This window comes from Antennarius striatus, chromosome 3 (assembly GCF_040054535.1).
Source record: "Antennarius striatus isolate MH-2024 chromosome 3, ASM4005453v1, whole genome shotgun sequence".
NCBI classification, from domain to species: Eukaryota; Metazoa; Chordata; class Actinopteri; order Lophiiformes; family Antennariidae; genus Antennarius; species Antennarius striatus.
In genome coordinates, this window is record NC_090778.1 from 18,570,731 (window position 1) to 18,594,344 (window position 23,614).

Genomic DNA, 23,614 nt, shown 5'->3' on the forward strand with positions numbered 1-23,614 from the left:
GGAGGAGGGAAGAAGGGAGGGGAAAAGTGAAACAGGTATAAATGACTCTAACAAGTCTGTTGACTGCTTGAACGTGCATTAAGAAGAAAATGGAACTGAATGAAGTCAAGTGGAAGATACATAACCATGGAAACGACAGTGCATTTGATTCAGAGGTAAAAACCTGTTTGTCAGTGAATTATCTTGTCACGCTGTTCAAACAGTAGAAATGTGTCAGAACTTTTGCATGCAGTTGAAGCAGGGTACAATTTAACAACCTGGATCAGTATAACATAAAAGTGAGTTCCTCTGTTGTTATTTATTGTTTCAATTGTTTCAACTTAGGATGGCTGAAAAAATGTTTCCAAAAATAAGTTTCCCCAGTAGTGGTACCGTCTGTCATTCTGTGCTGTGGCTTTACTGGCAGTTTGTTGAATAGGATCATTTTCCTATCTGACTGACACTCAAGTGAGACAGGAAAATAAGCTTGCCTCCACATTACCAGTTTGCACTCAGGTTCTAATCTTTTTGTTATATCATTTGACCCTATGGTGTGTGTGTGTGTGTATGTGTGTGTGTGTGTATGTGTGTGTGTGTGTGTGTGTGTGTGTGTGTGTGTGTGTGTGTGTGTGTGTGTGTGTGTGTGTGCGCGTGTGCGTGTGTGTGTGTGTGTTTGTGATTAGATTCACATCGATGAGGACAGCCCCACCAAACGTTCAGATGATGCTGCACTCATAAGCACAGACCAAGAAAAACAAAGGTTGTGCTCTTCTGCCAAACACACTCTTCATGTCAATGTAGTGGTCTTTATCCTGAGCCTTTGGTGTAATGTTTCTCTCCTCTGATCCCCACTAAACTAATAGTTCTCCTTTCTCATTACAGTTTGTCCAGCATGTTGGAGAAGAAAGTAGAAGCATTCCAGAGCTATTTGGCAGAGCACAGTAATAAGATCGCTCTTGTTTTACGACTGGTTTTAGCAGCAGGTAAGGTGTCCTAGCATCTGTTAAAAGGTAACTAAGGACCTTGAATAACTTACGGGTCTCTGTCTGGTCTTGAAAAATTAACAGCATGTTTACACCAACCTGATAATCAAATCTTCTAAAATTGTAGCACAATAGTCTTACATTATGCCACAATGCTGTGAATGCAGTCTAATGTACTGAAAGCTTTGTTTCAAATGTACTTTTAAGGCTATTTCATAAAGGCTTATTATTTGAATTTGCAAACTAGCTGTGCTGGTTGTAATTCCTACATGCTCTATGCCTTCGGCATGTTGACATGAGCGTGTGTTTTGTGTGGATGCTTGGCCAAATTTGTAGACTGCAATTTTTAGACTGTCATTATAGACATTATAATCGGACCTTTTGAAACTGCTATATACAATAAAAAAAATATAGACATCTGGAATTATTTGTACTCTTAAAAAACAGCAAACGTTTGGGCAAAAGATAACTTTATTGTCTATGTCTATGATGTTAATTCAAGTTATACTGGACAAAAATATTAATGCAACACTTTGTTTTTCTCCCATTTTTCCTGACCTGAAAAAGCTCCACACATTTTCCATACACACAAAAGACAATTCCTCCAAATACTTTTAACCGCTCTGTCTAAATCTTTGCCAGTGAGCACCTTTCTTTCTGATTAGACAGCATGATTATTGCACATGAGTTCCTCAGGCTGGTTTTTTGAGGAAAATGCTATTTCATCACACTGCAAACAACTGGCATGGTGACTGCAGGAATGTCTACAAAACTATTGTAATTCAGTGTCTGCTGATATTTAATTGAGTCCATGGTACCATGTATTTTAATAAAATGTCACATAAATCATTTCATTAACAACATAAACTACTCTTTTTTTAACCGGAGAATACAGCATATCAAAAGGAAGGAAAACTGTTTTGTTTCATTTTGTTCTTTGTTTGTTTGTTGGTTTGGTCTTTTGTTTTGTTCTGTTCTGTTCAGTTCTGTTTTGTTTTGTTTTAATTTGCTTATTCTTTATCTTTTTTTAAAACTAGAAATAATGCTAGCCCCAAATAATTAAGTTTATGGAATTTTTTCAGCCATCATTGCGATTGTGATCACGGCATGCATCCTGAACTTCAAACGGGCTGTCGGGCTGCTGGCCCTCTCATTGGTCGTCGCATTCTTCCTGGCTTGGGATTGGCTGATGGATCGGCACTGTGACATGTTGTGGGAGAAACTATCCCCTGTCCGAGACCTGTTCACCAGAAACTGGTACTGGATCAGATGGTGAGAAATAAGACGCAGGCCGACACCTGTTACCTTCACAGTAAATTTCCTAAATAAGAAGGGCCCAAAAAAGAGTTTAGTTCAAGTGAAGAAGGGCTCCATGTTGTTAGTTTTTCATCTTTAAGGCCTTTACTGGCCAGCCACGCAGTGGAGTACTTTGATGCATGTGATGAAGTGTTGTGTTACATAAAAATCAAAGTCTACCTTCATGTCCTCTTTCACTACATCCATAAACCTCCTCTTTGGTCTTCCTCTAGGCCTCCTGCCTGGCAGTTCAAAACTCAGCATCCCACCAATATATTCACTATCTCTCCTCTGGACATGTCCAAATCATCTCAGTCTGGCCTCTCTGACTTTATCTCCAAAACCTCTAACATGTGCTGTCCCTCTGATGTACTCATTCCTGATCCTATCCTTCCTGGTCACTCCCAAAGAGAACCTCAGCATCTTCATCTCTGCTACCTCCAGCTCTGTCTCCTGTCCCTACCTCAGTGACACTGTCTCTAGACCAAACAACATCGCTGGTCTCACCACAGTTTTGTACACCTTTCCCTTCCTTTTAGCTGAAACTCTTCTACCACACATCACACCTGACACTTTTCTCCACCCGTTCCATCCTGCCTGTACACGCTTCTTCATCTCTTTTCCACACTCTCCATTTCTCTAGACTGTTGACCCTAAGTACTTAAAATCCTCCACCTTCTTGATCTCTTCTCCCTGTGACCTCACTCTTCCACTTGGGTTCCTCTCATTCACACACATGTACTCTGTCTTACTGCGGCTAACCTTCATTCCTCTCCTTTCCAGGACAAACCTCCACCTCTCTAGCTTCTCCTCCACCTGTTCCCTGCTCTCACTACAGATCACAATGTCATATGCAAACATCATAGTCCATGGAGATTCCTGTCTAACCTCGTCTGTCAGCCTGTCCATCACCATAGCGAACAAGAAGGGGCTCAGAGCTGATCCCTGATGCAGTCCCACCTCCACCTTGAACTCCTCTGTCACACCTACAGCACACCTCACCACTGTCTTACAGTCCTCATACATGTCCTGCACCACTCTAACATACTTCTCTGCCACTCCAGACTTCCTCATACAATACCACAGTTCCTCTCTGGGCACCCTGTCATCAGCTTTCTCCAGATCTACAAAAACACAATGCAGCTCCGTTTGGCCTTCTCTGTACTTCTCTATCAACATCCTCAAAGCAAATACTGCATCTGTAGTACTCTTTTTTGGCATGAAACCATACTGCTGCTCACAAATGCTCACTTCTGCCCTTAGTGTAGCTTCCACTACTCTTTCCCATAACTTCATTGTATGGCTCATCAGTATTATTCCTCTATAGTTGCCACAACTCTGCACATCTCCTTTGTTCTTAAAAATTGGCACCAGCACACTTATCCATTCCTCAGGCATCTTCTCACTATCTAAGATCACCTCTCCTAGACACTTCCATACTTCCACAGGTATATCATCAGGACCGACTGCCTTTCCACACTTCATCCTCTTCAATGTCCTCCTCACTTCATCCTGACTAATCTTTGCTAATTCCTGGTCCACAACAGTCACCTCTTCTAGTCTTTGTTCTCTCTCATTTTCCACGTTCATCAACTCTTCAAAGTACTCTTTCCATCTTCCCATCACACTACTGGCACCTGTCAATAGACTTCCATCCCTATCCTTAATCACCCTAACTTGCTGCACGTCCTTCCCATCTCTGTCTCTCTGTCTTGACAACTTGTATAGATCAGTCTCTCCCTCCTTACTGTCCAACCTAGCATACAATCATCATAAGCTCCTTGTTTGGCCTTTGCTACCTTTACTTTCACCTTACGCTGCATCTCCCTGTACTCCTGTCTACTCTCCTCAGTCCTCTGAGTGTCCCACTTCCTCTTAGCTAACCTCTTTCTCTGTTTACACTCCTGTACCACCTCATTCCACCAACAAGTCTCCTTATCTACTTTCCTTCCAGATGACACACCAAGTACTCTCCTACCTGTCTCCCTGATCACATTAGCTGTAGTTGTCCAGTCATCTGGAAGCACCTCCTGACCACCCAGAGCCTGTCGTAACTCCTTCCTAAAAGTCATGCAACACTCTTCCTTTTTCAGTTTCAACCATTTCGTCCTCTGCTCTGCCTTTGCCCTCTTCATCTTCCTCACCACCAGAGTCATCCTACACACCACCATCCTATGCTGTTTGGCTACACTGTCGGCGACAACTACTTTACAGTCATTGATCTCCTTCAGATTACACCGTCTACACAAGATGTAGTCTACCTGTGTGCTCCTACCTCCACTCTTATAGGTGACCCTATGTTCCTGCATCTTCTGGAAGAAAGTATTCACTATAGCCATTTCCTTCTTTTTTCCAAAGTCAACTACCATCTGTCCTTCTGCGTTCCTCTCCTGGATACCAACCCTCCCATCACCACCTCATCACCTCTGTTTCCTGCACCAACATGTCCATTGAAGTCTGCTCCAATGACAACTCTCTCACTACTAGGTATGCTCTGGATCACTTCATCAAAGCCCAACCAGAATTTCTCCTTCTCCTCCAGGTTACATCTTACCTGTGGAGCATACCTGCTAATAATATTGAACATAACACTTTCGATTTCTAGCTTCAGACTCATCACTCTATCTGACAATCTTTATACATCCAGGATAATCCTAACAAACACCTCCTATAAATTTTTTTTTTTTTTAATTTTATATACTGGTTTGATCCCCGAAGGGAAATTAAGAACGCACACTCTAGCTACTGATTACAAACGCATGCATACATATTTGTGAGTACAGGCCCCTGTATCACACACACACACAAGGGGGCCTGTAGGCATGCAGGGGAGGTAGAGTGGCAGGCAGCTCCTTCTTGGTGCGCCTCAAATGAGCAATTTGTAAAGGGGACGGCACCTTGCTCAAGGGTGCCTCGGCAGTGCTCCGGAGGTGAGCTGACACCTCCCACTGTCAGCTCACCTCCGGGTATTTTTGGGGGGGCGGGAGCGGGAATCGAACCGCCGATCTTAAATCATAGGACGACCCGCTCTACCGCCCGCTTTACCACTGAGCCACTGCCGCCCCCAAAGATAACTCCTACTCCATTTCTCTTCCTATCTACACCGTGATAGAACAACTTGAACCCTGCTCCTAAACTTCTAAACTTCTAGCCTTGCTACCTTTCCACCTGGTCTCTTGGACACACAGTATGTCTACCTTCCTCCTCTGCATCATGTCAACCAACTCTCTACCTTTTCCTTTCATAGTTCCAACATTCAATGTCCCTACCCTCAGTCCTATACTCTTGGCGTTTCTGTCACGGTTCGGTGTAGCAGTGCTGCTGTGTGGCAGGGAGAGGCCAAGCTGGTGGGTGGAGCCATGGCTCCACACCTGAGAGTCATCCACACCGTTCTGATCGTTCACACCTGAACAACGTTGGTGTTATTGTGATGAGGCTTTTTAAACCAGGTTTTTGTCAAAGCCTGGTGCTGGTTTGCTTTTCTCAAGTTTGGTTCCTGTTAGTCTGTCCTAATTTTGTGATTTGTTCTGTCTGGAGTTTTTGTTTGTCATTAAATCATGGATGGAAGATTCACTCTTGGTGTCCTGCACCTGGGTCCATGTTCCACCTCACGTGACAGTTTCTCTTCTCTCTCTTTCTCGACCAATGAATTATTCATTCAATCATCTTCCAACCCGCTTAATCCGCTAACGCAGGTCGCGGGCCAATGAATTATAACAGACAAAAGCAATGAAACAAGAACAGTTGATGATGTGGTGTGTACACAATGGTACTGAAATGGCATGTCCTTCCTAGGTAGGTGAAGGTTAATATATAGATGTACATATTTTGTCAATATTATACCTTACACATGTACAACTTCTTTCTGCTCATCTCTGACTTCATTTACATCCATCTCTTCCTCCCTTTCCCTGTCCTGTCTGGCACTCTTTGCAGGACAATAGTCGTCTTAATACTGATCGCTGTGGTGTGTTGGCTCACGTTGGACACAGCAAAGCTGGGAACCAGACAGCTCATATCTTTCAGTGGTTTGCTGTTCCTCATTTTCTTAATGCTGCTGTTTTCCAAACATCCTTTCAGGGTAAGGAGTAAACTCATACAGAGAATAAATACTTTAATTTGTGATAAGATGTATGTGTATTCTACATTTGTGCTGCAGTGGTCATGGCGAACTTTGCTATGGGGAATGGGGTTACAATTTGCTATTGCCCTGGTGACCCTCAGGACTTCATCAGGTTCAGGGGCAATGCAATGGATTGGAGATCAAGTAGAGGTATATAAAACTAATTACCCCCTTAGAAAAACTATTGTATTGACAGTATAGAAGTTGATAACCCCTGTATATAGGAGTGGGCAAACTGAAGGGAGTGACAGCATCTGAGCTGATATGAGAGTTGGTAGGATAACAGACCAACGCTATACTATGAATTTTAAGTTTGGCTTTTCACGCTTTGCATCATTTTTTCCTTATTTAGTCCCTTATTTTGATTCCTCGTGTCGTTATTTTGTTTTACTACTCTGCCATCATACAATTCTACTGTCATTTTGTTACATTCATAAAATGTAGTTTAGAATGATAAACAGTTTTTCTGCAAGTTTTATTGTCATTTAAAATGGTTAGATATTTCTTTATGATTCTAATAATGAAATATTTGCAGAAATTCCTGTCCTTCACGAATGATGGATCTAAGTTTGTCTTTGGGGCTGTATACTCAGACAACTCATTTGTTTTTAAGGTATCACACACACCAGCATGTTGTGAATACATACACATAATAAGAATTACAATTCAATGATAGTGGTTACTACTATACAAACATTAACACTCAGTTTTTATTGTGTTTGTGAACTGAGTTATTTATTGTATTTTATTAACCTTTATTTAAATGGGAAAATTGGCAATTGAGATTCACAAGGGAGTCCTAGCCGAGGCAGGAAGCAGAAAATACAAGAGTGACAATACAGACAGAGGCAACAGTAAATCATTGATGATAAACAACGACCTGATAAAAAACTCTAATGATGATCAACTGTGGTCAACAGAAAACTCTGTAAAACATTAGAAAAGCATACAGGGATTAAATAAGTCCAAGAAAGAGGGGCTCTTTCTGTTAGTTTTCAGTTATGTTAGAGACATCCATATAACAGATATGTCATTTTTGACAAGATGATGATGATGATGATGATGACGACGACGATGATGATGATGATGATGATGATTTTGGATTCTACAGGTGATGCCTATACTGATCTTTTTAAGCTCTGTCATCTCCATCCTCTATTACACTGGACTCATGCAGTGGCTCATTTGTAAGGTGAAGAAGCAAACATGCATGGAGAACTACCAGATAAATAAGTTGTATTTTCATTAAAGTGTACTTTTGACTTTTATCTATGCAGTTAATAAATGAAAGATAAAGCAGGAGTGTACAGTATATTTATAGTGCATCCATAGTCATTCATAGTGTGTCCATATTCTTGATTATTAACCCACTAGATTGGCTTCTTAATGCATGTTACCATGGGGACATCGCCACCAGAGTCTATGGCTGCAGCTGGAAATATTTTTCTGGGACAGGTAAACAACAGCGGAAGCAGTAAGAAGCAACATAGAAATTCACTTGCAGAATTATACTAATTCATAACCATTCTTGAAAACTAAATTAACCCACTACATGCCTTTATCTACTTTCAGATAGAATCAAGTCTTTTGATTCGTCCATACATCAGAGAATTAACTTGCTCCGAGATCCATGCTGTGATGGTAGGAGGTTTAGCTGGCATCTCCGGTACCATTTTAGGAGCTTACATCTCCTTTGGGGTGAGTGAAGTGCAGATGCAGGTAAGGTATTTAAAAATAAATAAAAAATATAAAGCAAGAGTTATACTCCATCAAAAATGAGTCATAGTTGTTTGTGACTTGCTGTCCTGTTATTTAAAGACACGTTGAATGATTCATTCAACATGAATGATTTTTTTGCTGAAATGTCATTCCCTTTATAGATTAGATCCAAATTTATTTTGAGCCAAACACAAACAGGAGTCATCTGGTACAGGATTGGAGTCAAGATCAGTCTATGTAGGGGGCTGATTGGTTGAAACTATAGCCAGGCGTGCCTTACCGTCCGAGACAGTGCAGCTGTGTTACTATGTTCTGATGAAGTTAGTGAGGATGCTTTCTACTGTATAGTATACTGGTGGATTTTCAGAAGACAGACGGGCTTTCTACAGCTTCCTCAGCAAGAAGATACAGTATGCTGGTGGACTTGACCAACCTGCTAAACCACCATGCTGTTAGTGTGGATGGGTGCCAACTCTGGACTTCCTGAAGTCAACAGTGAGCTCCTCAGATTTGTTGGTGTCAGGAGCAAGATTGTTGACAGCGCCTCGCTCTCTCCGGGGATGGACCTCCTCTGTGTAGGTTGACTCATGATTGATTTTGATCGCTGAGGCCTACTAACGCTGTATCATCTGCAGATTTGATGACATTAGGGCTATGTAGAGGCAGTTAGTGAGGAGGGAACAGAAGAAAGTGCTACGCCTTTTGGAATGCCCTTGCTTAGGGTGAGGGTGGGACAGGTGAGGTCTAAGCTAATAAACTCAGGCCTGTTTGTTAGGGCATCCACTATCCACTTGCAGATGCAAGGGTGAATGTCCAGGGTCTTGGTATGCACAAGGTCACTAAGTTTGGAGCGTCTGGAGGGTATGATAGTGTTGAATGCTGAACTGAAATCAATGAACAGCATTCTCACAATGGGTGTTCTTTTCATCCAGACGGGAGTGAATTGCTAGGGAGGTGGGATTCTCCATGTTCCTGTTGATAAACTGGAGACTGCCCAGGGAGGGTAAGAGGTGTTCATGTAATAAAAGACTGAGGAGGCGTTGGAACCGACATCTGCAAGGGGGTCCAGGGCAGATTGGGTGGCAACTGTGCTCCAGTCTACGGATACTGGGTGAAATCTATAGTTCATAGTCTGCCCCCTCAGGACATGCCTTATTTTAACAGAGGGCTTCATGTCTGATGAATAGTGTGTACTTAGGTAGTAGGAACAAGGACAGGTGGTCAGATTTAAATTGGAGTGGCTGAAAACTCCAGCTATTATAAAGAATGTTACCAGATATGAATTCTTTTATTTGCTAAAGGCAGCATGCAGCTACAGTAGTTTAACAATAAAATCAGGTGGGATGTAAGCTACATTTAACCAGAAGATATTTAAGGTCAGCAGAGCAACGGGTCTCAATGATGGTGTTGTCCATGTACCAGGCTTTGTTGACATAAATACACTAAAACCCTACTTCTACTTTTATTGCAGCCATCAGCTGGTCTGATTTAATGTTTTTTTTTGTTTCTTTCTTTTGAGGTTGAGGCAAAACATTTGTTGACAGCATCAGTGATGTCGGCTCCAGCCTCCTTGGCCATAGCAAAGATGTTCTGGCCTGAAACAGAGACTTCCAGAATAACATCCGCTCGTGACATTAAAATAGACCATGGGTAATAAACACAAGAGAAACATAAGTAAAAACACTTACACTACATAATCCAAAGTGTGATGAAAATGTAAAGCCTTCAAACAGATTCTGAACCAAACATCTATTTGAAGACACAACATTTCAGTCAGCCCAAGGTGTAGCCAAGGTGTGCAGTTTCCTCCGGAATCGTGGAATTTTCTCCGGGATCAATAAAGTACCTATCTGTCTATCTGTCAGTCCGTCCGTCCGTCCATCCATCCATCCATCCATCCATCCATCCATCCAACCATCTATCTATCCTGGTTTAGATCCTCTTGAAATATCTGTCTGTGAGTTAACACCATTGAAATGATTCATAACTATTCGTTATGATTGGTTAGGCTCTAACTGAGCTCTAACTTATCAAAGCTTAGCTTAGTTTAGCTTAGTTTTGTTTGTTAAAACTGTGAGACATTGAAGGGATCCAGTTACTAGATTAGTCTGTCTCCCTTATTTCAATATCAGATGACCATAAAGACACCATGCAGGTCAACATCAGTTTTCTTTGGCATTACCCTACTAAGGCATAGGTCATAGGTGTTATTCCCATTAATTTTACACCATATTTTGGCCAATAATTGTACATTAATTTAGTTATATAGTGTTTGATGCCAGCAGTTTTGCATCATAATTTTTTTTTCAAATGCTATGGAAGATGTGTCACTGGCCATGCTCTTTCATCATAGTTTTGTTAATTAACACTATTTGGGACCGTCATGACATTTTTCAAATCTCTGCTGTAATAACACTAGAGCTCCAGAAACCTTTTGTTAAGATTCTCATCTGTGCTCAAGTTGTTTTATTGCCCTTAAGTGATGAATATGCTGTAATAGTAAATTCTATTTCAAATTTCATTAATTGATTGACACTTCTAGATGATACAATAATATATTTGAAAGATTTGGTTTAGTGTTTGTAACCATTGAAATGTTGAAAATGTCTCCTTAGAGAGAGCTCAAACATGTTGGAAGCGGCGTCTCAAGGTGCAACTGCCGCTGTGGGCATTATAGCCATCATTGTTTCCAACCTCATTGCCTTCATAGCGTTGTTGTCCTTTTCTGATGCTGCTCTCGCCTGTCTTGGTGGGATGCTGGACTATCCACAGCTCAGCTTCTCGGTGATGTCCCTGACACTCCTACAACATCTTTGATATATACTTTTTGTAAAGTTATTCAAATACATGTTTATATGTCTGCACTTACTCTTATTTTGCGTTTGTCTGTCTCTCCTTTAGCTTATCTGCTCTTATGTCTTCATGCCTCTCTCCTTCATGATGGGTGTCTCCTGGGAGGACAGTTTCATTGTTGCAGAGCTGATTGGTCTAAAAACATTTCTTAATGAGTTTGTGGCCTATCAGAAGTTATCGGTGTTAATTAAGAGACGGAAAGCAGGAGGGCCAGAGTATGTGGACAATGTAAAGCAGTATATTTCTGTGAGTTTCACTCTTTTTGTTTATTTGATATTCTCATTTTTATTATTTTAACAGTTTGAGCATAGATAAGTAGTTGACTGATTGGTCTAGTTGATGGTGACAGTCACTGGATTATTGGAAGATCTTTATTAGACATTTATAGACATCCATTAGTAGTACTACCTTGTGAAGTTTAATGTACTACACTGTGGAGGGGCGGAAAATAGTTTCTTGTTTTCATAATTGCAGTGCATGAACATGAAAATGCATATGTTGTTGCACAAGTACACATAAAATGTATCAATAAAAGTAGTGAGGGAAAAGTATGACTGCAAATAATATATTCTTTAAGAAAATCAAATTTTCAAATGTTTGCTTGTGAATAAATACATTCATTATTAATGCAGAATACCGAATTCTTTGTTTATGAGGACAATCCCCTTGGGCACTTTTACGGTGTCACTGTAAAATAGTGCAAGTGTAAAGTTTTAATATAAATGAATGAAGTGTTAAAATTGGAAAACTATTTGGGAGAGCTGAAAGGGAATTTGAGGTTGTTGGGTTTTCTTAAATCACCATCTTTTCAGTGTCCCTTAAGCTTTCAAAATCAAACATGTGTATGAAGCCTATTCCAGATGCATTGCTCACCGTAATCTATTTTGTAGACTGAGGAATGTGTGAAATGACTTAAATCATTTTTAATACGTAAAGTCCTTCCATTTTAAGGTAATTACATATTGAATTTATGTATTATGGTGAGAACAAATTTCTTAAAACTATAGCATACCAAAATACATGGGCCATCCAGTAGTGCTTTTTTCTTCAGCATCTACATTTGGTAAAGGAAATATTTACCAACAAAAACTGTTAATAACAGACATAATCTTTCTCCTGTCTTTTCCTTTGCACTTTGACAGTTTTTCTTTTTCAGATTCACTCTGAAACCATTGCAACCTACGCTTTGTGTGGATTTTCCAACTTTGCTTCCTTGGGGATGACAGTGGGAGTGATGGGTGAGTGGAATCTCATGGGCTCTTAATAAGATTGAGCAGTGGCAGAAAACTGAAATCAAGAATATTAAAGAACAGGAAAGTGATGACTGTTGTCGTATGCATCGTATACGTAGTAGTCCTGATCGAATAGAAGTGTTTAATCCTTTCAATCTAATACAAATTTAACACAACACTAGATATATTTGTTGCTCACACACTGTAGAAACTATACACAATAAAAACTATTTTGAGCATGTTTGGCCTGATTTGTATAGCTTTATAGTCAAGAAAAAAGAGGAAAGCAAATATCCAACATTTCTTTTCACTACATCACAGAGCAAGCATTACACAATAGGTCCCGAGTTTCAACGTGTGCGTACTTTGTCAGACAAATTGAGAGAAAAAGCTGTTAAATACTTGTCCTATACCTTCTTCTTATGCCCTGAAGCTCACTAGCTTCTTGATATAGTGAAAATTCTGAGGTTTCAATCAAATACTTAATATTTCCTTTAAGTACAATTATGAATTACAAATACCCTGTTAAATAACAGAGTGTGTCAGTGTTCTGTTTTTTGTTTTGTTTTTTTCATATTACTGTTTTGTATTGTACTCTGTAACCCAAGGAAGTGAACGGTGAATTAAAATCCATCATTCATTCATCTTCATGACCCACCACTGTTGCGGGTCGCGGGGTTGCTGGAGCCTATCCCAGTGGACTTGGGGCATGAGGCAGGGTACACGCCAGGCGCGATCCCAGTGCACCGCAGAACCACATGAAGACAGACAAACATGCACACACTTACACCTACCAGCCAATTCGCCTGAAACACATGTTTTTTGATGTGGGAGGAAGCCGGAGAACCCGGAGAGAACACACAAACTCTGCGCAAACTCTGCACAGAGCGGGACTCGAACCAGGAGCCGCCTTGCTGTGTGGTGACAACGCCACCCACTGCACCACCACACCACCCTTCAATTAAAATTTGTTTCTTCATTTTTCATGTAAAATCTGACTTTACATACACGAACATGAACACTAACATCAACTTCAACATTGTTGTTTTTTCCTTTTCCTTTTGGCTTGTCCCCTTAGACCATGTTAGCCTTTTCCCTATCAGTCTATCTTCTGCATCCTCCTCTGCCTTTATGTCTTCCCTCACTATATCCATCCACCTTCTCTTTGGTCTTTTTCTTGTCTTCTTGTCTGGTAGCCCCCTCCTCAACACCCTTTTACCAATATAGTCACAATCTGTCCTCTGGTCGAGATGTTGTCCTTATGGTTTTGCATGTTTTGTTGTTTATCAACACACAGTTTTATTTTTCCAGTGGGAATGGCTCCAGAGAGAAAGGCTGACATCTCCAGTTGTGGCATCAGATCTCTGATTGCAGGCAGTGTCTCCTGTTTCATGACAGCCTGTGTTGCTGGTGACTACTCATGTTCGAATGCACTTATTTTTCATGTACCTGTAATTGATCCAGTGTAAGGCAAGAATATTCAGCCTTTTAAAAAAAAAATCATAATAAGATCAATTTAAAATAAATTAAATAGATAAATAATTTTTTAATTATGCCGCTAAATTATTATTAAAGACATTACTAAATTATGTCTTTAAAAGTTGGCAAAAGTTTGATCAATAACTGATTTTCTGATTGAGAAATGTGTTCTCCAGGGATGACACGCAGCAGTTTAGTTTTATAATGTAATACACCAAACAGGTAACGGATTTTTTAACCTAATATACAAGAGGATTAATATTATTTCATCAATTGTGTGTTTAATGCTTTTAGGCAAATACTGTATCTTTGATGGTCTTCATTGATCTATTTTGCTGTTCTGTATAAAAGATATTATGTATCTTGTCACTCAAATGTTTTTTTCTCAATTTTTCACGCTAAAATTGCTCTGTGGGTTATAAGGTATGCTGACCGCCGATGACCTTCAGTGCCCATATTTCTTAACCGCAAATTTCAGCAACACAGAAGTGATCAGCAGTTCCCAGCTGGCGGCCTGTTGCACACAACTATTCGACAGGTGTGTGTGTGTGTGTGTGTATGTGTGTGTGTGTGTGTGTGTGTGTCTGCAGTTGTGTGCCTTTGTAGCAAAATGGTGTTTCCATTCTGTGTATTAAGTCAGTTTTACTTAACCAGCTAGATATATTTTAAATGCATATGTTATAAATGCATCAGCATGATTCTACAGCTGGCAGATGTGAAAGATACAGTGATTGATTGTGTGGATGTGTGTTTTACTGGCAGTGTAACGGTACATGGGCCACTGAATGACACAATCGGGGATGGATTCAGCATGAGCAACCTGGTACACTGCTGCAGCCTCACACCCTCAGCTCACTTCAACTGCAGCTTCATCCTTTAAACTGATGCAGATAAGAACATCCGTACATTGCTGCATCAGCTGCTATTGCAAATGGGGGCCTTTTCACTATTACATTATAAAATTTGAGTGATAAGCAAAATAATGATTAAGATTTAGATTTCATGTTTTTGTAAAGATAATTGCATTGCATCAGTTGATGCCTTTATTTTTCAAGGTTTTTATTAACTAAAACCAATATTCATATACAGTACATGTCATGGAGTTATCATGTTTCAGTGTTTTAAGCTCAAATTCAACATGACCTCGTATTGATCATGCCAAAATAATTAATCACAAATGACTTGCTAAAGGTTGTAGCCTCTGGTTATGACTGTTTGACCTTAGCACTGGGAACAACTGTTCATGCAGTTCCATTTACTACTAAAATAAAAAATGTTGTCAATTCACTGCTCATAGAATATCATTAGAAACCTTTTTTAAAAATTCATGGGAAGAGAACACAAATGAAGGGACAGAAAACTCCAAAATATTCACAACTAGTTACAGTATTTATTAACTGGCCATCCATGATGAAAGCATAAAAGAAGTAAGGAGCCTTTTTTCTCAGTGTTTTAGTCAAGTTGTCAATTTTCCTACAATTCATTTGCTGAAATTTCTCTCCCTCTTTGTCAGCAAAATTCAGGCAAATTTTGGAAGTACTGCCCTATGATATTTCTGTGTATATCCTTATTTGCACGATTCCAGCTATTTTGTACGTACACTGTACTCCATGTTTATAAACTTTTTTGTCCTGGATGTGAATGTGTATAATTTAAAACAGCCTGCATTTAGTCCACTATTAAATCGCTACTCTTCAATTTTATTGTGAAATACTTGTAGAAAAATTTCTGGAATTACTTCTCAATAAAAGGATTCTTAAGTAACTTCAGATAGGATTTGGAAAACCGTAGCTAGGGTTGGGGTCATAGTTAAGATTTTTTGATAATACACTTTTTGATTGGTAACCATTGTTTCGATTAGCATGCGCTGGTTTTAATTTTCCTCAGCCTGTTAAAGTGAAAATGCCATTTTCATTTGATTGATTAATCTCTTCACAGAGAACAAGCGGCATAACTAAAGAATTAGTTGTTAGGGCAATTCCTGTCTTGCTGTGAACATTACCATTAGAACATGCATGTAAAGAGCTACTTCAGCAATGTAGTAGAAAGTGATGCATTAATTAACTACTTCTTGCTTCTTTTTTTGGTCATATAACATTCCTTGTTTGTATGCTACTGTGCCCAATATCTAGCTCAACTTCAGGCTGTGTACAACTTACTTGAGACATGATGCCTTTCTCATACTTCCTTCACTTGTCTCTGTGCAGTAAAGAAGTGATAGTACTGTGTATGAAAACTATAACTTGGCCACTGGATGTCACTAGTGTCTTCTTTTTTGTTCGAAGCCTTCTGCTATATTTCATTTGGCTTGCATCAACCACTCAGTTGTACTAGTTTGATTTCCTCACCAAATCACTCTAATTAATACTAAAAAAAGGACACACCAGACGTCCTATCAGACAAAAAGGGTATCAAGGGTGTTCATTTTCAAAATCTACACGTGTGAGAAGAGAATACAGTCAAAGAGTGGGCGAATGACAGTACTTTCATTAAATTCAACACTTGTTAAAGGTCAGATGGCTCCCATCTCTGCAGGCCAGAGGTGTGTTCACATGTGTGAATTTCACACACCCACAGAGAGGGAACATTAAACTCAGCCATCAGATGATGTCACATGAGACATTTTTATGCTGCATGCTACCTTGTGTCTCTCATTCAAATAAAAGTGTACAAATGATAGTCTGTGCTCATTTTCACATTGATGCTGTTCGGTTTATATCAAAATGGGTTTCCTGAAGGCATATAATCTTCTGATCTCCATATATGCACTTGAACAAGTGAACTGTCATGTGCATCATAGCATGGACCATGACATCTAAAATTATAGTAATAAAGAAATGTTATGTGAATAACTCAATCTTTACAGTAATTTTCTGTTTCATTTAAAAAGCTGACATTGTCTCTGAAATAATTGAGAAACCTGTTGTTTAAGGGTAATGCCAGCAGATACAAATAACGTGCATTTTTAAAATATATAGCGTATTCATTTTTTTCATAAATTGTGTACACATATTTTTATAATTGCATTAATTCACTAACAAGATATTTGGCTTGTTATATAAGAATGTATAACAAGCTAAATAACATTTGTACCTGAAATTTTAAGAAATTGTTTTACAGATTTATATTAATTCGTACTTTAATATTCAAATTGTAATTCTGAATGGAAATTTACTTCCATATTCCATTGCATTGGACAGTATCTAGCCTTTTTTTTAAAAATTGCCCACAATGAGAAGGTACGGCAAGGCAACGGAAGCCTTATACATCCTGATTTATGGTGTAATGGTTAGAATGGTAGATTAAATAATTTAGATTGTAAAATTTGTTTTATTTTAATCTATTTGAACAGTTAATTAAAAATATGGGGGATGTCAATTTTCTTTCTTACTGAAGTTACACTGTGTTTCTGCTGTAAAGAAAAACATGTGAATAATGCGACAGGTTTATTTGTGTTGGGATGAGAGGTGCTTTGATCAACGCTGATGCAGATGTTTTAATTAACTTTTTGATGTTTATCTCCACATTATATAACCACTTTAAAATAAAAGAGTCAGCAGCACTGAACAACACTACTCAATGTGTTCAATTGGTAATGGATTGGTAATTATATCAATTATGAAAAATATGTCTGTCAGTTTCATTGTGTATTCTGTTGTGTATTCTGTTTAACATTGTGGGTATTTACAAAATCTAATAAGAATAGTTACACTAAAATACTAAAACTGCTTCACCCAAATTCAACACTAAGAGCTTATACAACGAATGTTGTCTTTGCACTTTACCGCCGCTTTTACTGCAACAGCATGGAGGTAACGCTGAGGATGGAAGTAAACAGAACGCTTGATAGACGATATGAAAAAGAAAAATAGAGAGATGTGGAAAGACAGAAGAGGGTGGATATCAAAAGGCTGAGACTGGTGAACATTGGATTGTCATGTAGCACCACTCCAATTGAAGGAGAGGGACATGAAGTGGAGAGAGAAAGTGAGTGATAGAGATGGAGTTGTCATCAACCAACACTCGAGGGAGCACCTAAAAGAACATTAGGAAGGAAACAGTCCACCGTGATGAAAGATATGGATGAAAGGGGATTAAGCAATAGTAGAAAACAGAATGATTGAAACTAGAGTTTCACACAATTCAGTGATGATGGATGGATGGATGGATGGATGGATGGATGGATGGATGGACGGACGGACGGACAGATAGACGGATGGATGGGTGGATGGAAGGATGGATGGATGGACGGATGAAGGGGCAGACAGATAGATTAGGTGATAGAGTGCCTGACATCTACAGTATATTAAATCATAGCTCCTGCATTTTAGTACATACACACACATATAATATGTGTTTGTCCTTTCACTTCTTACTTTTCTGTTTATGCGTCTCTCCGTATTTATTCATGTAGACTATATTCTCACTTTGCATCACAATGGAAAGATGAATTTTATGGTTTTTTTGTGTGAACAGACATCACAATATCGCGACAGACAAGAGTATCCATAGAGGAAGGATTATGTAGACCTCATTAATAATGTCACAAATTGGTTGGTCTCTGTGTTGAATATTTCAACTGGACAGGAAAGGTTTCAGAAAAAAGCAGAAGCCTCTTGAAGGAGAGGCAAAATGCCTTCAAGCGTTACCTACAAGTCCAGTTGTAGACTTTATTCAACACAGAGCTCTACCATCACCTGGATGACCGACAATGTCCACAGACAAAATGCTACAGGCTAGTTTTCTGTAATGAAGTGTGGCACCATCTTTTCCAAGGCTGAATTGAAGTGGCGTGTGTTTAGCCACATGTGCTCTTCATCCCATGTGCTCTCACGCCTGCTGGGAGAGCTAACAGACACACATGCACAACCAAGTGTGACCAAAAAGCACAGACACACATATGCTTGCTGATTGATGCTGTGCATTTGCTTGCTGTACACTCTTTCCATGTCAGTCTCACACACGCGCGCACACACACACACACACACACACACACACACACACACACACACACACACACACACAGATTAATTCGGTGAAGGCCAGATAGAAATGAACACATGCTGAGATCAGAGCAGCAGACTGCGATCCACATTTCTCCTCTTTTCTTTTTCTTTTTCAGTCTCCCCTTCCCTGTTTCAAATATAGTCTGTTGACAAATATATTAGAAAACCATTCTTCAGTCCCCAGAGACAATTAGATAAATCTGGCAATTTTGGCTGTCCATTTACATCCCATTCAAAGAAAAATGTATTTTCTGTCTTGATCCGACTCCCTCCCCTTTATTTTATTCATGTAGCTAGCTGGGTACGAAGCTCCTTGTTACTCTAATTTAGTGAGCATGCTGCTCTTCTAATAGCCTTGGTGGTCTAAAGATTATCAAGAGCTGTTTATTCTTTTAATTCTATTCAGACGTTACAATTGTACCATTCCTCCACCAGCACTTCTATCCGTCTTTCGTCTTTCCATCAATTCTGGGTCCATTTAGTGTGTCTCATAAACAGCTGCTAAAATATCGATTTTTTGGAGAAGGGATCGAAGATGTGTTTTAAAAGCATATCAAAGAATCCTGTCTTCTTTTTTTTTTTTTTTGAAGGGGGTATTTTGCTTTTAATAGACATGAAGATATGACAGGAAATGGGAAGAGAGGGTGGGGAAAAGATATACAGCGTGGGGCAAAGAGCAGTAATCAAGACCATGGCCACTGCATGAGGACGAAAGCTTCTGTGAAGGGCGGGTGGGGGGTCCATGCCGAAACCATTGCACCCACCATCCCCCAAAGCATCATTTCAATTTCCCCTATTTCATATCCATTGTTCCACACAACTGACAAAGATTTACATGTTTTTCTGTGGTACATGCTTTTGTGAATACGTAATTATGTAACTCTATCATTTGTTGAATTAAACAAGTCTTTATGGCTACTGAGGCAACAGAGATGGAGATGGAGGGCCCTCGAGGATATACTAGGACCTTCTTGTAATGGGGGGAGGCTCTAAGCTAAACTATGCATAAGGCCTACACACTGTGCCCAGTGCAGAGGTCATTACATTCAATATGAGCTACACTAAGAGCAATTTGAATAATATACATATAGAAATATAGAACTGACAATTTAGGCTCTGTGCACAAGAATGCTGAAAGGGTAGAGAAAAGCAAAGTTCTTTCTTGGTCTAATTTGTTTGGAAGCAGCAAGAAGACATAAAAAATTATGAAAACTCTGAACTGACCTGAATAACTCTAAATTTAGTATGATACAGGAAATTACATCTGAAATGAGACGTTACAGCTTGGATGTCCCCAGTTTGGACAGGAGGAGGAAGAATGACAACCACCACCACAAGAGAAACAGTATTATTTTCAGGGAAAAACAGGAAACACTGTAAGGGAGCAGCCATCATACTGACAAAGGTCTAGAGAAGAGTCTCACTGAGTGGAAATCAAAGCATGATCTGAAGATTATAATCAAAGATTTGAATGTAAAAGTTAGGAATGACTCATGGAAAGCTGCCATGAACAGGTTTCTTTGGGTTAACGCGGAGGTGGACTGTCCCGGTGGGAATGAGGTGGACTCGGCCCCACTGCTGCCAGGGACCGGGGGAGACTCTGTGCAGATACCGGGCTGTGAAACTGCCAGTCCGGGTCGTGGCGGTCGCTGGGGCTCCATGAGGCCGTAGGACTGGAACTGCTCCTGCTGCCAGCTGGAGTTAGAACGGACTGGCCGTCCACCTGTGACTGTAACCAGACGCTCCATGAAGAAGTTTAACCGAGATACCTTTCTCCATGACATTGCTGCAGTGAACTGGGATAGAATTAATACGTTTCCAACTATGGATGCTGCCTGGTCCTACTTTAAGTTGACTTTCAGTCAGATCATCAACAATCACGCTCCTCTCATAAAATCTTAAATCAAGGATCGCTTCAGCCCCTGGTTTTCCCGTGACTTAGCCACATTAATCCACAAGAAGAACACCTTATGGCGGAAAGCCTGTTCCTCCCAGTCACCTGTCGACTGGCTTGCCTTTAGGCAGTGCAGGAACACATGCACTCAGGCTGTCAGAAAAGCCAAAGTCACTCATTATCTGGACAAATTTGCATCCTGTGGTTCTGATTCCAAGACATTCTGGAAAACAGTCAAGTCCATGGAAAATAAGCTTGCCCCACCCCGTTTTCCTAGTGCAATGACCTTTGGTGACTCTGTTGTCACTGATAAGTCTCACATGGCTTCACTTCTCAATCAACACTTTGTAAACTCAGTCCATGTCTCTTCTGTCAAGTCCCCCACTACTGCCCCCTCATTTTCTCCTACACCTTCCTGCTCAGGCACCTTCTCCTTGAATCCCATCTTGACCTCGGAGGTTTTAGACGAACTCACCAAACTCGACCCTAACAAGTCAGCTGGATCTAATGGGCTCGACCCCTTGTTTTTAAAAGTTGCTGCTCCTGTCATTGCCACCCCCATCTCGTATCTATTCAACTTATCTCTGGAGCTGTCTGTTTATCCTTCAGATTGGAAATCTGCCTTGGTCTTTCCACTTTTTAAAGGTGGCTCTAGCTCTGATCCCAACTGTTACAGACCTATATCCATCCTGCCGTGCTTGGCCAAGATCCTAGAAAAATTGGTTCATAGACAGCTCAGCCACTTCATTGCTTCTAACGATATTCTGTCCAACCTACAGTCTGGGTTCTGGCCTGGCCACGGGTGCACTACAGCCACTTTGAAGGTTCTGGATGATGTTGTTACCTCCTTGGACTCCAAACAGATCTGCATTGCTGCCTTTATTGACTTATCCAAAGCCTTCAACTCTGTCATCCACTCCATCCTCCTGCAGAGGCTCACTAGCATTGGTCTGTCATCACACTCCTGCAACTGGTTCGCTAGCTACCTAAACAACAGAGTTCAGCAAGTAAAGTCTGTAAATGTCTTGTCTGACCCTCTTCCCATCATGAAAGGGGTGTCTCAAGGTTCCATTCTGGGCCCAACGTTGTTCTCCATCTACATCAACAATGTAGCTAAGTTTGCCGGTAATTCCAAGATTCATCTATATGCTGATGATACCATCTTATACTCAGAGGGCCCTTCTCTTCACTCTGCAGCATCCACACTCCAACTCAGTCTCACTTCTGTCAAGCAGTACTTTCATGGCCTTCATCTCTCACTCAATTCCAAAAAAACCAAATGCATTATTTTTGACCGGAAACATGATTCCACCACTGCCCCTAAAATCCTCTGTGCCGATGGCTCTGAACTGGAGTTTGTGACCAGCTATAAATACCTCGGTCTCTGGTTGGACTCATCCCTCTCCTTCACCACCCACATCAAGCACCTGCAATCAAAAGTCAAAGCTCGCCTGAGCTTCCTCTACCGGAATAAGGCCTCCTTCACCCTTTCAGCCAAACACACACTTGTGAAAATGACCATCCTGCCCATATTTGATTATGGTGATACCATCTATAGGATGGCTTCCCTTTCTACCCTTAGTAAACTCGACACTCTCCACCACTCTGCCATCCATTTTGCCACAGGAGGTCCATTCAGAACTCACCACTGTGACCTGTACAACCTGGTAGACTGGACATCCCTCCACACCAGACTGCTCCACCACTGGCTTCACCTCATTTACAAATCCATACTTGGAAAAACACCTCCCTACCTCTCCTCCCTTCTACACCACTTCCGTCCTGCCCGCAATCTTAGGTCCAGTAAGCTCATCAAACTCTCCATCCCTAAAGCCCGTACTGTCTTTGGTCGCAGTGCCTTTCGATTCGCTGCAGCTAATGATTGGAACAATTTTCAAAACAGCCTCAAACTCACTGTCCCCATATCAGTCACTGGTTTTAAACAAAACCTACATGAAATTGTAGCTGACAGCTGCACTTGTTGAGTGTCTCTCTCTTTCTCTCTCTCTCTTTCTCGGTCTCGTTCTCTTGTCTTGTATTTATTTTTCTTATATTTTCTGTATAGTGTATGTCTTTGTGTTTATTTTAGACTTCCTCCCCACCCCCACACCTCTAAAAGCCACTGCTCTTAGCTCAGGCAGCATTTGTAAATAAGAACCTGTTCTTAATTGCTTGCCTGGTTAAATAAAGGTTAAATAAATAAAATAGTAGCATTGGCTTGTTATATTCATGATGAGTTGATTCAAGAAAAGAAGCAAAGAAAAAGAATGTACATCTGAAATTGCAGCAAAAGCAAAATGACCATGGACAATGCTGTCCCATAGTGGTCAATGCTGTGTGAAATAAAAGTTGTTCTGTATAACCAGTCAGCATCAGTAAATTATCATTTTCCCCCTAGATGCCAATCTAACAAGAGATAAGTGATTTAAGAAGAAGAAACTTACTTTATTAATCCAAATTAATCCCATTTTTTTTGTCTGCATGACAAAATATTTTCCCTGAATCAGTGTATATAAAAATTTTTTTTTAAAAAAGAAGAATTCTCATCATTTAACACTAAAAAAAGGGGGGTCAACTGTTTATGAAATCAATGTACATTTTAGTCTTGCAGCAAAAAATGTTTAAAAATATTTTATTGTATGCATGTGACCATCACTGGTCCTCTCAATTTTTGTTAGAATTTCTTATTATGAGCTAGAAAGGGAAGTGCTGCACCTCTGTGAGTTAAGGGGGAAACCAGAAGGAGACAAGGAGAGAAACACAAACAGGGGGAAGGGCAGATAGGCAGTGCTGTTAGAATGAAAGAAATTTTAGCTGTTTCATTATTTCTCACAACCAACACCTTCCCAATGGTATAAAACACCAGAGTAGTGGAGGTCCTGACAGTAAAGCACAGGCCACCAGAGGAAAAAAAGTGAGGAAGGAACAGATAGATGGCATGAGATTAGTGTGACGTCTGAAGAGAGACTCATCACGTTCTGACGGGACCAAACAATTTCTCAACAATTGGACTCGACCGGAGCTGCTAAACCCTGAACAAACATGCATGT

The 23,614-nt window shown here is 40.2% G+C and overlaps 1 protein-coding gene across 1 annotated transcript; it reads left to right on the forward strand.

The window, feature by feature from the left end:
* The first annotated feature begins 20 nt into the window (after nt 1-20).
* Nucleotides 21-16,301, forward strand: LOC137592842 (solute carrier family 28 member 3-like). The gene is made up of 17 exons (XM_068311294.1): nt 21-155; nt 663-739; nt 862-962; nt 2,045-2,234; nt 6,195-6,339; nt 6,418-6,531; nt 6,917-6,994; nt 7,493-7,573; nt 7,756-7,836; nt 7,954-8,079; nt 9,620-9,750; nt 10,716-10,884; nt 11,002-11,199; nt 12,110-12,191; nt 13,497-13,595; nt 14,088-14,202; nt 14,427-16,301. Exons 1-17 carry the CDS (start codon nt 90-92, stop codon nt 14,542-14,544), a joined length of 1,971 nt encoding a protein of 656 aa, XP_068167395.1. The 5' UTR covers nt 21-89; the 3' UTR covers nt 14,545-16,301.
* Nucleotides 16,302-23,614: the final 7,313 nt, after the last annotated feature.